This window comes from Ricinus communis, chromosome 10 (assembly GCF_019578655.1).
Source record: "Ricinus communis isolate WT05 ecotype wild-type chromosome 10, ASM1957865v1, whole genome shotgun sequence".
In the NCBI taxonomy this organism is placed as follows: domain Eukaryota; kingdom Viridiplantae; phylum Streptophyta; class Magnoliopsida; order Malpighiales; family Euphorbiaceae; genus Ricinus; species Ricinus communis.
The window spans coordinates 549,536-565,823 of record NC_063265.1 but is presented as its reverse complement, the minus strand read 5'-3'; the positions used below and the strand labels follow the sequence as shown (position 1 = coordinate 565,823).

The 16,288-nt window shown below is 28.8% G+C and overlaps 1 protein-coding gene and 1 long non-coding RNA gene across 5 annotated transcripts; one reads left to right on the top strand and one right to left on the bottom strand.

Moving 5' to 3' along the window:
• Positions 1-3,389: 3,389 nt before the first annotated feature.
• LOC8277272 (ras-related protein RABA5a) lies at positions 3,390-7,792 on the top strand. 4 transcript variants are annotated; one of them, XM_002528192.4, is made up of 4 exons: positions 3,390-3,841; positions 5,063-5,260; positions 5,422-6,106; positions 7,031-7,792. In XM_002528192.4, exons 3-4 carry the CDS (start codon positions 5,767-5,769, stop codon positions 7,360-7,362), a joined length of 672 nt encoding a protein of 223 aa, XP_002528238.1. In that variant the 5' UTR covers positions 3,390-3,841; positions 5,063-5,260; positions 5,422-5,766; the 3' UTR covers positions 7,363-7,792. The 4 variants fall into 4 exon arrangements, with proteins under 4 accessions (XP_002528238.1, XP_048225938.1, XP_015580299.1 ...); XM_048369981.1 differs by having other exon boundaries at positions 5,036-5,260; XM_025158978.2 differs by lacking the exon at positions 3,390-3,841 and adding an exon at positions 3,913-4,826.
• Positions 7,793-12,432: 4,640 nt separating this feature from the next.
• LOC107261984 lies at positions 12,433-15,911 on the bottom strand. The gene is made up of 2 exons (XR_001535904.3): positions 15,703-15,911; positions 12,433-12,789 (listed from the first exon to the last, which is right to left on the bottom strand). It is a non-coding gene; the product is annotated as an uncharacterized LOC107261984 (long non-coding RNA).
• Positions 15,912-16,288: the final 377 nt, after the last annotated feature.

The following is a 16,288-nucleotide window of genomic DNA, read 5'->3' as shown; positions in this document are numbered from 1 at the left end:
TGATAATGGACCATTGTTTAAAAGCAATGATAATGGACCATTCTTAGGATGTTAGGACCTAGGGTTTGCATGACATTCAAGTTTAGTTTATTCTTTTGTAATTAATGACTTAATTCACACACTAGTACTTGATTATCTCTCTTTATCTTCTGTTCTTGAAAACATTTTCATTGTATTCAACATGTCAATTTGGCCGGGTTAAATCGGTGTTACTTGAGTTCCTTGCGAATTTACAACCTTTGACTGTAAACTTTGATTATGTCAACCTCGTATTGAATTTATGTGATGATTCAATTGATAAGTTTGGGAAGCAATTGCAAATTTTAGCCACTTCGAACGTGAGTTTTTGAACCAAAAAAAATTGAGCATCCATTGCATATTATGCTCATGAATTTTCTTATTTGAGTGTGCGTTGTACTTACTTTCGTTTCTAGAACTTGCTCTATAATGCTTGTTGCGGTTACATGAATTTTTGAATACCATTAGATGATTTGGGCAACTTAGGATTTCACCACATCTGGCAAAAAGCCTACCCTCTGTTTCCATTAGTCAGCCAGTTTGAGTCGTAACCTTTTCTTTATAATTTACACCTAATCACTACGCATACACCATTGTTTACATTTGTTTTTCCTTTCACCCTGTATACTGAGTAATTATGTGTTATTTTTCTTCATTTATGGAATCATAGTGCCTAACATTGTTTTTAATTCACTTAATCTTTTCAGTCATTCTTTGATGCTCCTTTCAATCCAAAATTGGATATTTATTCTTATTGTTTATGTCAATAACCATAGCAGCCCCTACATAAGCTGCTATAATATATACACATAGTATACATCAAAAAAAAAAAAAAAGAAAGAAAAAAAAATTATTACTTGCTTCTTAGCTTTTAGCTCTTATGAATCTAACTCTTGTGAGCATCCTTTACTTCAAATAGGCTTAGTGAATACTTTTATTGTTTAGCACTCAGTTCTTGAAGCATTCAATTCAATTAAGTGCATAATTTTTCAGTATACTTTACACTTCTATCCAAATATTCGTACCTTTACCTCAGCCTCATTACAACCCTTGAAAAGACCCTTTGATTTTGGTATTCAATTATTTCGCGGTAGCGAATATAAGATTTATGAGCAAGCTTATGGTAAACAGGTTTTGTGCAGTTGCATTGAGGGAATTTCCTTATTTACTTGTAAACACGGTGAGTGATTTGAGAGATTCCTGTGAGGCAATGGTTCTTAGTCTTTAATGCTGATTTGTTATGTAAGTTGTGTTTCGAGATGATATCATTATAGTTCTTTCTTAAAGGTGTATAACTTGTTAGTTACTTGAGTTTCATTCTTTATATGTTGAATAGGGTTAAGTTGTGAACTTTAGCATAGATTCTGAGGGGTGATTATTGCTTGTGCATGTATTGAGTTATTGATTGCTTGAGGACAAGCAAAAGCTTAAGTGTGGGGTGATTTCAGAGGCATCATATTATACATATTTATATGCCCAATTGTTTACATTCTTGTGCATAATTATATCGTTTTATACTAGAATCACCTGTCTTTTGGTTCCTTTCACGTTTCAGGTCATTATCGAAGGACATTGTCAATAATCGAGGGAAATACGCACAATTACGGACCAGAATCCATCAAATTGAGCAAGGACTAGCATTCCGAGGTTGAGCACGACCTGGACTCCGGCCGTGCTAAATTGTCAAAAAGCTGCCCCCAAGAGTGCCATTTTGGCATGGTTTCTGTAGCCACCACGGCCCGTGGTGGCTCAAGACGGCCAGGCACTACCGGAAGAGGTCAATAGAATCGAATGTGTAGGTTCAAGACGGCTTGACTCATTGCTAATCAAAGACGAGAGCTTGGCTTGGCCGTCTTGAAGGGACTATATAGGCAAAAATGATTTGGTGAATTAGGGTTCGATTTTTTGACTTGATTTCCAATATACGAGCTTAAATAATTTGTTTCCAGACTTGAATTGTCGACTTTGGGAGATCAATTTCATTAATTGAAGGAAGGATTACACTTGTTTCAACATCAATTTGAAGATCAAGGCAAGATTTGGGAGCATTCAAGAGGCAATTTTGGGGTTTGCTATTCTGAATTAGAAAATTAGGGTTTCTCATCCAACTTATTTAAGAAGGGTGTATATGCCTTTAATCTACTTTTCTGATTTTATTCCTTATTTTGTGATGCTTATTAGTATGAGTAGCTAAATTATTGAACCCAATTGGGGTTCCTATGTTGTTGGATTGATCTTAATGTTATGAGATTTTGATTGTCAATTCTTGATTCTTCTTGCTTTTATTATTAATGAGAAGTCACTTTATTCATGAGACGTAAATTGTGGAATTTAGATTGCTTTATGTAATTGAGAGATTCGTTTAGTAATTGGAAAATTGAATAGCAAGAACTGGTTAATAATCACTTAGAAATAAGTGTAATTGACTAGTCGGATTAACAATTAACAAAGCTTAACAGAGACGGGTTAAACTTTAATGCTAATCGGATAATCGATTGTTAGAAAGAGATTCCAACTTTAGGTTATTAGGTTTAGGAATTCGGTTATCTAGATAGGGAGACCGAATTCAGTTAAGACTTTGTCCACGGGTAATTGCAATTGATAATCAATTTAATCTCTACCTTCACTAAAATCCAATTAACTTAGGTCCCCTAGGGTTTGCTTTTCCTTCGAGAATTTTCCTAAATCCTTTCAGATAATTTGATATTTAATTACTTGTTTGTTCATAATTAATCATAGAACAACACTTCATTGATTTCTTTAGGTTAGATAACATAAGACACTACAGTAGGTCTAGGTTCACCTTTTTCCGAAAATACGACCTTGATACTTATCATTTGTGCTAGTCTGCATCAATAGGTTCACTGCCTTAGATTATAGCTACGTAAATAGCCTATTAGTAAGTTAATTTGAAATTTGACCCGAAATTTAAGGCAATTGAAACTAGACTATATCTGAAACCTATTCGTCTCGACCCGTAATTATCTAAAATCAAAAAAAATATGGCTGAAAAGATCTGAAACATACCCAACTTAAAACTGGTACAACTTGAATTTGAGAGTAGTAGTAAATCCTAAAGTTATTCAAATTCAAAATTATTCAAATTTAAAATAATCCAAATATGAAATAGTTAATTCTAAAAAATTTTAAAATCTGTTTCAAATACTATATTAAATATTTTTAGCAGATTTAAACATTTAATTAAAATAATAGTTTAGATAGCCAGCTAGAAAAAACTCAAAAGTTAAAATACTAAATTTGTAATTTTTCTAATTTTTCTTTCAATTTTATATTTTCTTTCCGAAATGTTTCTTTTCGTTTTGTTCTAAAAATAAGAAAAAGATTATTAGTAGATATCAAAAGGTAGTGGTGGTGGTGTGCTGTGGTGGTGGTGGTGGCGGTGGTGTTGGTGCTGGATAATCCAAAGAGAGGACCCATTTAATCGAAATGTATGCAGAGCCCATTAAGCCATTTAATGCATGTTAACGGCTAAAGTCAGAAACTGAATCAATGCCTTCTCTCTCTCTCTTTCTGATGGTCCCGTCTTCTTCTTCTTCTTCTTCTTCCCTCTTCATAACACAAAGCCACATAACTATCCCTTGAATTTCTTATAGAAAACCCTTTCTAAATTAATAATATCTCTCTTTGCTTTTACACTTTTTAAATTTTTTTAATCAAACAGCCGGCATTATCAAAATCATTTCTCACTTTCAATCATCAGATCCGATTCTTTAATGGGTCCCTCCATTTTTTATTCTGATTTTACCTTTGCAAATTTCATATAGAAACGGACGATAAGCTACCTCATATCAATCAACAACCGGTACTCTTTTTTTCCTTCTGTTTATTTTTATTTTGTTGGGTTCTTCTTTCTGTTTTACCTTAATACAATTTGATGAATTTAGTGTTCTTAATTTTATTAAAATTCCCATTTTTTTTTTTTCAAATCTTTCTGGTTAAGATTTGCATGATCTGATTGATTTTATTATGTTTTAACATGGACCGAACAGCCTCTTTTCAAATCTTTATTAAGAGAGCAAAATCTTACTGTGGAGTTGTATCAGTATGCAGTGATTAAAAGGGTTTGTGTGTAAATTCAGTTTAGTTTAATTGAAATTGCGTTTTGCTGACTGGAAGCCTCACTTTGCACCGAAATGTTGACATTTTTTGTTTCTGCACCTTGTGAGGTCAACTTTTTTTTTTTTCCTCCTTTTTAACAGTGAAATATTAGCTTGATTTGGTTCATGTTGTAACAACAAACAAACATAATGATTATAGTGGTTTTAAGGTTTGTTGGAACAAAGTTATCTTTTCTTGTTCTTTGATACAACTTGGTGACATATTAAAAAGAAAAGTCAATTTTCTTTTTGACTCTTTTGATAACTTGTTGCTGATGTGTAGGGCATTGTCCGTGGTTTGTCTAGAAGTTTTCTTGCTTTTGCTCTTTCTCTTTTAATATAATCCAGGTTGTGTATGGAGTTTATTAGGCATGTCTTGTCTCATTGGTTCCGAATCTTGCTTTTGAAAATGAATATCAATTTACTCGGATCAGGGGTGTTTTAAAAGATTGAAATGCATAGGTTTATGCCCTTTTTTTGTCGATGCGAATAGTCGGAGTTGATTGATTTTGTGACTGATAGTTTATAAATAAGAACTAATAATTATAATAAGGTTATGGGTTGGTGGTTGAGTGGAGAACCTTAGAGTACAAACTAGTAGAAAAATAGTATTAGAGAAGCATGTTAAGATCTCTTGAGAGGGAGAACTAGATCAACTAATATCATTAGAGAAGCAAGTAGAAGGTTGAGGTACATGTTTTTACTAACAATCATGAATAGACACGGGTTTGAATTTATGTATGTGGCTGATGTCTAGGATCTGCACTGTAGATAATGGAATTCTATGGAAATTTATATATTTTTCATTTATGATTGCTGTGATGTAGGTTCTTAGTAAGGGTTTTCAGTGCCTTTATTGTGTAGGAAGATCATCTTATGCTGTTGTTATTTTCAATAAGGATTGATCCATTGTCCTGGATTCGCAGAGATATTAGCTGCATCAATCAGGATAGGAGGTGAAGTACGAAAGTGAGAAGAGTCCTGTTAGTGGAGAGACAAAAAGGATTGAGAGGTTGAAAGGTGTTCAGGCATGTAGAAGGATCAAATGTGCCAACTTATGCAATATTTATGCATAGGAAAAATTAAGGATACTTTCTTGCATTAAAAGTTCTGAACTTCTGAATGTAAGTACACTTGATGACTACTCCATTTATAATCTATCCAACATAGAAGTAGCTACTAATTGATATGCATGAAAAGTGACTTTTGTCCTGCTAACTCATAATTAACATCATTTAACTTGTCCTGTAGTTTCATGGATCCTGATGCTTTCTTGACATTGCAGGGACCGTAATCCTTATGCTGAAGGGCCTTTATAGAATCTAAATAGAAAAAGCAAAGTACAGAGTGCCTGGAAGCAGAGGGTTCTAGTGGAAGTTTCTATTCTTTCATTGTTTCCCAATTTAAGAGGATAGGTATCTCCTGGATTAGCTGTTTTCTTTCATACCTTCCCCCCCTATCAAGTTTCCTTTTCATTTTCCCCCTGAATCTTGGATATCCCCATTTCATTTCCTCATCCTTATTAAGGAAACGTTAATACTTTTTCAGTAAATACTTAAGCCTCCTCGGAAAAAGGGTCAGTCATGGTTAACATCCTTTAATTGAGCGACAATTTGTTGAGGGGTGGAACATGGATGTTTATTCTGAGGAGGAAAAAACTGAGGATTACCTCTTTAAAATTGTTTTAATTGGCGATTCAGCTGTTGGCAAATCAAATTTGCTTGCTAGGTTTGCTAGAGATGAATTTTATCCCAATTCAAAATCAACTATAGGAGTAGAGTTTCAAACCCAAAAGATGGATATTAATGGCAAGGAAGTTAAAGCACAGATATGGGACACAGCAGGTCAAGAGCGGTTTAGGGCTGTTACCTCTGCATACTACAGAGGTGCGGTAGGAGCTCTCCTGGTCTATGACATAAGTAGGCGCCAGACGTTCGACAGTGTTGGCAAATGGCTTAATGAGCTTCACAGTAAGATTGATTACAGTATTTCTGAATACATGGATTGTTTTACTTCTTTTATCTTTTTTGATTCTGTTTTTTGTTGTGTGATCCTTGCAATGAAGATTCATAAATGCTACTATAGTTCAATCTGTGATTGATATGCAATAAATTGAATCTTAATAGAACTTCTTTGCACTAACAAGTTAATTATACACAAAGCAATTGGTGAATCAGATATGAAATTACCCTGTTTTGGTGAACAAGCTGCTGTAGAAGCAGGGAGATTACTCGGTATCTGCTTGAGTTCCTTGCTTAGTGTTTTATAGTTGACAATAAGAAATTTTGTAGTGTAATTTTATGTCTGAATGCGTGCTAGCAGTCATCTTAGAAATGATTTTTGCCTAAAGAAGCCTTTCAATGTTTTGGAACATTGATAATGAGAATAAATCTATTGATAATGTTTCGAATTTACATTATTCAGAATAAATTGCCGCAACAATATTCATTATAGAATGATGTTGCTAATGCATGATAACAGCCCCTTATGCTGTTGAAATTGAGATTGCATTGTTACTAGAGTAGCATTATTTGCTAGATGCCTTCCTGCACCCTGCAGAGATGGCACTTTTCCATATTAGTCTTGGACCTGGTGGTTGTTGTTTGCTTGCTATTTTCTCTGGAGTAATTCTGGGGATAGTTGCCATAGTAATTTATCCCATATGGAATTGATTTTTTTGTACATGGCAGATTACCAAAAGCATCCACATGGGCAACCATAGAATTGTAGCCACAGTTGCCCACTTACTAGCTCAAGGACGTGTTCCTTTTAATTGATGGGTTTGTCAATGTACCTGATGCTTGGGGCCTGCTAGTACTAGAGTTACTTTTTTATTTGTCCATCCCAAGTACAATGAACGCAAGATTGATTTTTGTCCTTTTGTGATTGGACAGCTCATTCTGACATGAACGTAGTAACAATACTTGTTGGCAACAAGTCCGATTTGAAGGATGCCAGAGAGGTATCCACAGCCGAAGGGAAGGCTCTGGCAGAGACACAGGATTTATTTTTCATGGAAACTTCAGCTCTTGATTCCTCCAACGTCACTGCTGCCTTTCAGACAGTTGTTAGAGAGATTTACAATATATTAAGCCGGAAAGTAATGTCTAATGAATTCAACAAACAGGATGCTCCCTTGATGGGAAATGGTAAGACGGTGGTTTTACAAGGAGATGGGAGCCAAGAAGCCATTGCAGAGCCTAGAAATGGAGGAGGATGTTGTTAATCTTAAAGCTTAAAGCCAGATGACCCCATAAGCTCAGGTTAAATATTTTGTATTACTTGTTGTACTGGTCTTTATTTGCTCCTGATGTCACCCATGTTTATTCTTCTCCCCCTCCATTGGCCATTTTCCTGATTCAATTGAAAAATTTCTTTAGCAGCATTCATCTTGTTCTGATTTCTGATGGCTAAAGAGAGTGTAAATGACTGGAAGGAGCGAGTAAAAATTATTACAGTAGTTGACCACTAATTAGTGTTACAAAGGCATTGTCTTATTTCCTGCTGTAGATTTTCCTATAAATGGTTGACTTGGATGAACCGGAAATTGCTCAGTTACTACCTTGTTTTTGTTTTGGCTGCTGAATTTCTATTGTTGAAGTCATTTGACATGTTCATAACAATCAAATAGGTACCTAATTGGGGTAATTACTATATATCTCCTATATTCTCTCATATTTATATATTTTTTCATTTTCTTATGTTGTAATTTTGCACTGAAAGGTCCTTCTACTAGAATTTCTGTTAGACAATATTTACGGCTTGATTTTTTGCCTCTTATTTTTTGTTTGTTGCATTAAAATCTCCATGCATTTCGAAAGTCAATGCAACTAGGACTAAATTATTTGTTTATTGTACTAAAATCTCTTTTTATTTTGTAATTCAATGCAATTAGGACTAAATTGGTAGAAAACATATTCGTTTTCAAATTGTTGTATCATTACAATTATAGTGTCTGACAAAAGTAATAAGAAAAAAATAGTAATCTTATTCTTGATAATTTTAAGTAACATTATATGAATTCTTAATATATTGCTAAATATAAGTGCTTTTAAAATTTTAAATTTTGTTAAGACTAAATTATGCTTAAAACACAAGCAAGTAAAAAAATATTAATCAATTATTTTTATTAGATATTAATATTTATTTTTTTGTTAAAAATAAAATCTTACCTTAATTGTATAAAGAAATATTTAGAATGACTATGATAATAATAATACATAAAATGATTAAGTTGGATTTTTTTTATCAAACTGTCCAGACTTTAGATAAAAAAAATTTAATAGTTAGCTTTTTTAAAAGGCTAGAGGATTTTAGTGTAATAAATAATATATGTAATGGACAATTTGTATATTAGATAAAAAATTAAAATATAAAATATTTAATTCAATCTATTTAATGGTTATTTAATTAAAATTCTAGCAAGACTTTGTAGAATAAATTTGCAACATAAAAAGATGAAAAAAAATTTAATCTTTTAAATATTAAGGGTAATTAATATAATATAAGAAATATTGAGGAATTTAAATAATACAGGAGCGATGTAATCCTGAGCGAACTTGCTAAATAAATCACAATAGAAAAAGTAGTTCTTGCAGAGAGTTGTGTCAGCCAGATCTGCAATGATGATGTCGTCACTGAGGAGGGCATAATCTCGAAATGTTTTGTTTTGATCTATGAGATGGGTCTATTATTTCGATGCAAATAAAAAGATGAAAGGATTTAATTTTTAATTATTAAAGGTAATTAATATAATATGAGAAATACCAGGGATAAATAGTAATTATCCCTAATGAATTCAAGCTCTTCCTATGAAGATTGTGGTGTGGTCTTAATATTATGATATAAATATTATTTATTTTTTGAGATTTGGTCAAATATATAAGTTATTTTTGTATTTTTTTATTACATTGATATTTTTTTGAAGTTTAATAAAACTAACTACTATCTTTTCCGTGTTAGTTAAATGACTAGATTGGTAATTTAAGATTATAAATTGATCTTTAAATTTATTATTAAGTATTAAACTCATTCAAAATTAATTTTATTATCAAATTAGAGTATTTTTTAGCACAAATTAGTTTAAAGTATAATTAAAATAATCAATTAATATTCTTTTTCTTACTCTAATTTTTTATTTTTAATACAATCTTTTTCAAAAAAATTTAAATATTTTAAAACTACTCACATTTACCACAATATTATTAAATTGTTGTATAATTTAATTTTAGTTATTGATATAAAATAAATATTTTTAGTTAAAAATGTTATTCTATTATTTTTATTTTATTTATACATTATAGTTAAATTATATTAAAAGTAAAAAAATTAAATCAATTATTATGTTTTAAATCTCGTAAAATAAACTAGAGAATAATTAGCTTCACAAAATAAATATTGAGTTGACAAATCAGTCAATGAAAAAAAATTAAGATGATGTTATAAGTTAAAAATAAAGCTTTTGTCAACTATTCAAAATGATATTAATACGAGTAAAATTTTTATTTTTAATATAATTTAATTTTGTGTCTAATAAAAATAATAATTTTTAATCATTTATTTTATTTAAAATTTTAAAAATAAACTATATCATAATTTAAATACAAAAAATGAATGTTTTTAATATGTTTAAATTTTCTAGGATTAGATTAAAGCTAAAAACTAAAAAATATAAGCAAGTAAAAAATATTAAATTTATTTTTTTAATTAAACATTAAAACTAACTTATGTTAAAAATAAAATTTTATTCTAATCTGATAATAAAATTAACTTTGGATGAGTTTGATACTTGATAATAAATTTAAGGATCAAATTGTAATCTTAAATTACCAGTTTAATCTTTCAACTAATATGGAAAGAGTAATAGTTAATTTTATTAAGACTTAAGAGGATTTTGATGAAATAAAAAAAATTATAGAGATCAACATATATATTAGACCAAACCTTAGAAGGTAATAATATTTAACCTCAATATTATTGTGCAAGCAATAAGGTGATAATATGCAATGAAAAGAAGCCATCATGCTGCCATTTATAACGTGCAAAATGCATTATAAATTTTCTAAATTTTATTTTATTAAGTCTCTTAATCTTTATTTTGTTGTAGGTAACAGGTATAAAGAAGTTTTTTATTAAGCCTCTTAATCTTTATTCTGTCGTAAGTAAAAGGTACAAAGAAGTTCTAAATTATTAAAGTGCAATTAAATCTTTAAATCTTAAAGTAGTTTAATTGCACTCATAAAGTTTTAAAAATAGAATAATTATATTCTTGAAATTAATTCTGTCTATTTTATCGCATAATAATATGAAATATAATTACTTTTTTTAATTTATATTTTTACATGTGATGAAATATTAACTATGTCTTTAACAGATCAAAGCCATAAAATGGTAACCTTTTCAAAAAAAAAAAAAAATCAACACTATTATTATTAGTTTAAAAAGTAAAATATAATAAAACAGACGTAGTTAGCTTTAAAGATATAAATATTTTAAATTTTAAGTTTTAAAAATATAATTAAACTTCCAAAAGTTTAAAAGCTTGTTTGTTGTTTTTGCCTTTATTTTATAAAATCTGTATACCTTATTCTTGCTTTTATTAAGAATTACAGAGTCTATAATAAAAATAAAAAATAAAAATATAAGGATTTAATAAAATAAATAAAAATTTCATGAAAATATATAAAAAGTTTTTAATCTAGTAAAAAGATTATATATACTAGGGTTCAATAAATAAAATAATAATTTAAAAATTTAATAAAATAATTGTCTTTATAATATCTAATCGATACAACCTAACTATATATTAAAACAAATGAATTTTGGCTATTTCAAAGATATATTAACTTGTTTCTTTAATAATATCTAAATATTTTTTTTATTTATATATAGATTCATTCAATATAGTCATGTGTATTGCGTATAATATTTTTAATAGAGAATAACATATCTATTAAATTAAAGTAAAAATTTAAAATATTTAAATAGTTATATAATAGAACTAAAGTATGCTTAAATTGGAAAATAACATGTTACCCATGACTCTTTCTATTATATTAAATAGAGGTGGGAGTTGAATGGGCCAACTTAAGTTCATGTCAAATGAGAGAACCATGTATTTATTTATTTATTTATTTTTATTTCCAACTAGAGTTTGACTTCTCTGTCTTTACTCTTTTTTTGGTTAATTATTTTAAAGTTTTCAAGTTTTGTCGTATCACATTAATAATATTTTTAATAATTAATTATAATATTTCTGTCTTTAAACTCCATTATAATACTTAAGGTATACTTTGGATTAGGCTTCGAGATCGAGTGATCATAAGGTAAGAGAGTGTAACATGTGTTGGCTGAAGCAATAGTTGATATGGTTATAAAACCTTAAGTTGTGTCGTTATGGATGCTCAGATTCGAGAACAAATGTTGCAATAGATGAGTCTTATGTTGGTATTGGGATATCGAAGTTTGAATTTGTGTCATGTTGCAGCATTAAACTAACGTCAAAAGAGTTGGCGAGCGACGATATGATTGTGAGTCAGTTTTATGAATAACTACTGGTGGTAAGGGGCTTTAACATGGTGGCATAGTACTTTCTGAAACAAGACTCGGAGAAGAAGTGAAATTAATATGTGATAACCAAGAATGAAATATGCTAATGTCATATGGTTCAACAGGGGTATCAACAGATTTATGTTCAAACTTATATAGATATGAAATATGCTAATACTCCATAACTTATAAAAAGCAGCTTGTCTAAATACAAAAGTATTTTTTCTTATAGGATGAAAATACTTGTATCCCTTATACTTATCAATATACGCTATAAAAATGTATGGGATCGAATTTGTTACGTCATGTGTCCCAAATGTAAGGGAAACATTTTAAACTAAACACACCGAGTGAGGAATATAAAGAATAAGTGTTGTGCATAGTAGCATATGGAGTATTAAAGTTAATGCAAATGAAGGTAATCTATTAATAAGATAAAACAATAATAGAAAAAACTTTAACTCATATAAATAAAAGTACACCACAATAACACAATATAGCCATACCTAGTTCTCATGTTACTCTCTGTCTCTTTTCAACCATACCTATTTACTTAGCAGTGTATGGGCAATATATTTGATGAACAATTCTTGTAGATAAAGAATGAGTTGATAGTTTTGAATTGATTAACTCTCTTCTTTCATAAAAATAAAATATTTTAAGTTGTTTATTGAATTGTTTTGGCTACAAATTGTTTAAATGTAAGAAAGACATCAAAAAAATCAAATTTGTGTTTTAATAGAAATAATTAACAAAGCATGCATTTCCAATAGATAAACTGGAGCTGGTCTCCATAAATCACAATGAATTTTTTTAAAACAACTAGCATTAGAATATCCATAACAACTAAAAAGTAAATTGCTAAGTTTTCCTAACTAACAACTATCATGTAGCCGTTCAATTTTTGTTGATCCTAAAACAATAATCAGCCTTTATTTTTTTAACAATTGCAAAACAGAAGATTAAGGATGTCTTAATCATTGATGCTAAACTTTAGTAACTTAAGAGTTAAAATGACAAGAAAAATGTAGCTCCATTGAATTGGTGAATATAAAGATCATCCTTTGCGCTTCCCTGTTATTACTGGTTGACCTATCTCCCGTTCCTTAATACAAAAATCAACATTAGTGAATTCACAATTACAAGATATTGAGTAGTTAATTGGCTTACAAAAAGTAAATTTTTATTAAATCAGGCACAAGTAAACACATCATGAATTGGTAGAGGAGAATCATCAACAATAAGAATTGAATCAGTTCCATAATTTTTACAAATACATGATAGCATACATGACTTACCTAGTAATTGGTAGAGAAAAACTATCACCAATAAGTGTGATTGTATATATAATTTATGTAATATTATTGTATTTATCCCACAGCATCACCCAAGTGATCTTTCTAGTAAGAAATAAAGGGGGTTACCACTGCTAGTATGAATGTCATGTTATAAACTTATTAGAATTTTAAGGCTAGAGATCCCTAAAGCACAATCTAGATATATAGTTGATTAACTTATCACAAATCTTAGTCTCACTTCTCACTATATAAATTGTAGATTATAGTAAGTTAAATTCACATAGATATAATAATATTCTTCATGTTGATTATACTTAGGCTTCAAATTCTGTAACTGAAGTCAGAGAGTAATAAGCCAAATTAGATATGCAAACCAACTATTTTTAGTGCAATTGCTTTGTAACATATTTGCTTAGCTGAAATACTAATTGCAAAGTCTTCAGAATTTTTAATATCCTTTTATGTTGCTTTAGCGTCACCAATTATATAGAAAAATTTCTAATCCTATTTAATCTCAAGTTGTATGGACTATTTAATATACTTCGTGTCTTTAATATATGATATTATTTATGACTATTGCATTTATAATTTCAATCACAAATAATATTATGTATAACCAATATTATCATATCACTTTATAAATAATGACACATACTATAATATAATTAAATAATCTATAATATGCATTGTGAACTAAGTTAATTTAAGTATCTTTTAACATTACATAATTTTATAAAATAGGTCAAAGTATTGTTACATTTGTAATTATACAATAACTATAAATATTTCTTAAAGAAGTGTCACTTAAGAGAAATAGAATAGATATGGAAATAAAAGGGTTATTTGCCAAAAAATATGACATTTTCTACTTTTTGCAATTTTCACATGCACTATAAAAAAATGGTATAAGTGGTAGCTAAAATGCTAGTAGCTAAATAAAATAGTGACCGAAAATTAATATGATTACAAAAAATAGCGACAATATTTATAATCTCTAAATATGGACAATATGTTATGGTCACTATTTGGTCTCAATGTGGTCGCTAGATGGAATCAATCGGGGTCCAAAAAGAGACAAGTGAAAACCATTTAGCAACCACATCATCTATTAGCTAAAATTAGAAACCACCACATGTGGTAGCTAAATTAATTTTTGATTTTATTTTAAGAGTTAATTTTTTGTTGATATTTATATAATCTATACAAATTTTAAATATTATTAATCTACTTATAATTTATTTTGGCATTACCATTATAATTAATTTTGGCATATTATTATAATTATTTGTCTATTTTAAAAAATTAAATATAAAAATTAAAATTAATAAACAATAAAAATTTATTTCATTAAAAAATAATGATATACAATTACATCCAAATCAAATATACATAATTGTAATATTACATCATTTTATTCAAAAAAATATAAATTTCTAGGAATTTATCTCTTCTCATTCATTTGATATTTGTCCAAAAAATAAAGTAGTTTATAGACCACCTATAAAATATAAAAACAAAATGTTATATTTGAGTTCAAGATTGAAATTGTCAATATTGTTCAATGTTACCGAACCCGTTTATAATAATTAAACTCTAAAATAAATAAAGTAATATTAGTGAAAATAAAACTAGAAATTAAACTAATAAAACAGAACAGAGAGGGACGAGCAATTGCTAATGTACAGTAACCCTGATTGCAACTATTGCTTACCAAAACCCATGTCAAAAACATGATCAATGCCTCTAACCTCTAAAATATTCAAAAATGAAAAAGTGTCAAGTTTAAATCCTTCAATACAATTAAGATAAGTAGATCATATAAACAATGCTGCAGACAATTAGATTTAGAAACTAATTATAAAAATAAGCTCAAGTTAATCTACCCTCAATTTCATTCAATGCATTATATTCCTACATTCTGCTCAATTTAGAGACTCAAGTATAATATCAAAAAGTAATATATTTGTCCGTAGAATTCAACATTTTACGATTTAAATTGAAATACCACTTATAAAAAATGTTAAAAAATAAGTAGAGTCAAGAAAAATCTGCCATGTTTGCTCATATTCTACAAGCCATTTGACATTTTTCAAAAACAAAAAATTTAGCAATTAGTTAAGGTTGCTTAATATATTGAATCCAAGCCCCTTTTCCAAATGATAGGAAAATATATAGAAAGTTTGCTTTTGATTCTGGAAACAAAATCATTTTACAAAATAGAAAGTTGTTGGCAAATTGGATAGCAAAAGACCAAAAGTAAACAAACCCATCTATAAAATTAGTCACCAATAATTGTCCCTCTTAAATTTCTAATTCTAAGAGATAATATGTAAACAAAATAAAAATAAAATATTTATTGTCTCTTAGAACAACTCCAAAAGAAAAATAATCTTAAGGAAAAACTTAAAATAAAATAAAAAATTTAATGCCCAATAGCTTAAGCTCAGAATTCATTCTCTCTCCCAAAAAAGAAAATCCTAGATATTAGATCAATGAATTTCAGGTAATTTGGCAAAAGAGAAAATTCAGGTAATCATGATTCAGTGGTTGGTTGTGGTGGAACATAGTAATTAATAGCATAAGAAATAAGAAAGAAATATATCGAGAGCAAGGGATAAGTGGATCGAGCATAGTTTCCTCACTTATGTGAAACTCAATAACAAAATAGATCTATATTTCAAAAAAAAAAACTCTAAATAATAAGTTTAGAAAGACATTACCAGTTCTTGAGAATTAAGAACTTCTTAGCCTATGGTGTCATGTTCAGATAAAATGACTGTGAGCAAAGCTGTTTGTAGAAGAAGAAGATGATGGTTGCTGCCTGTGAGGTTATGTGTTGGCTAGAGGCTTGGGCGTACGAACGACGACTGTGAGGTTAGAGAATAAAAAGGTATAGTCTTGAGATGAATATAGAGCTAGGGTTCTTAAAGGCCTGAATATAAATTAAATTCCGAACTTTACATTTTTTAACAATTTTATTCAATTATTTTAAAATTTTAAAATATATACACATTCTTTTAATTTATTTTTAAAAATATTTCCGATGACAAATTTTAAAATTTTAAGGTAAAAAAGATAATATGAGAAGTCAATTATGCTTACTAAAAGAATAATAATTATAATCAATAAAAAAAATTATTCTAGATTTAATAATATGACTATTAAAGATCTCACATATGCCTAATTTTTCACATATTTTATATTTAAATATAATGAATTTTTTATTAACTTGCTAATTTTTATGCTAGTATGCAGAAATGACTTGCCACTTCATTTTTTTATTGTAAAATTTCAAAAATTGTTATT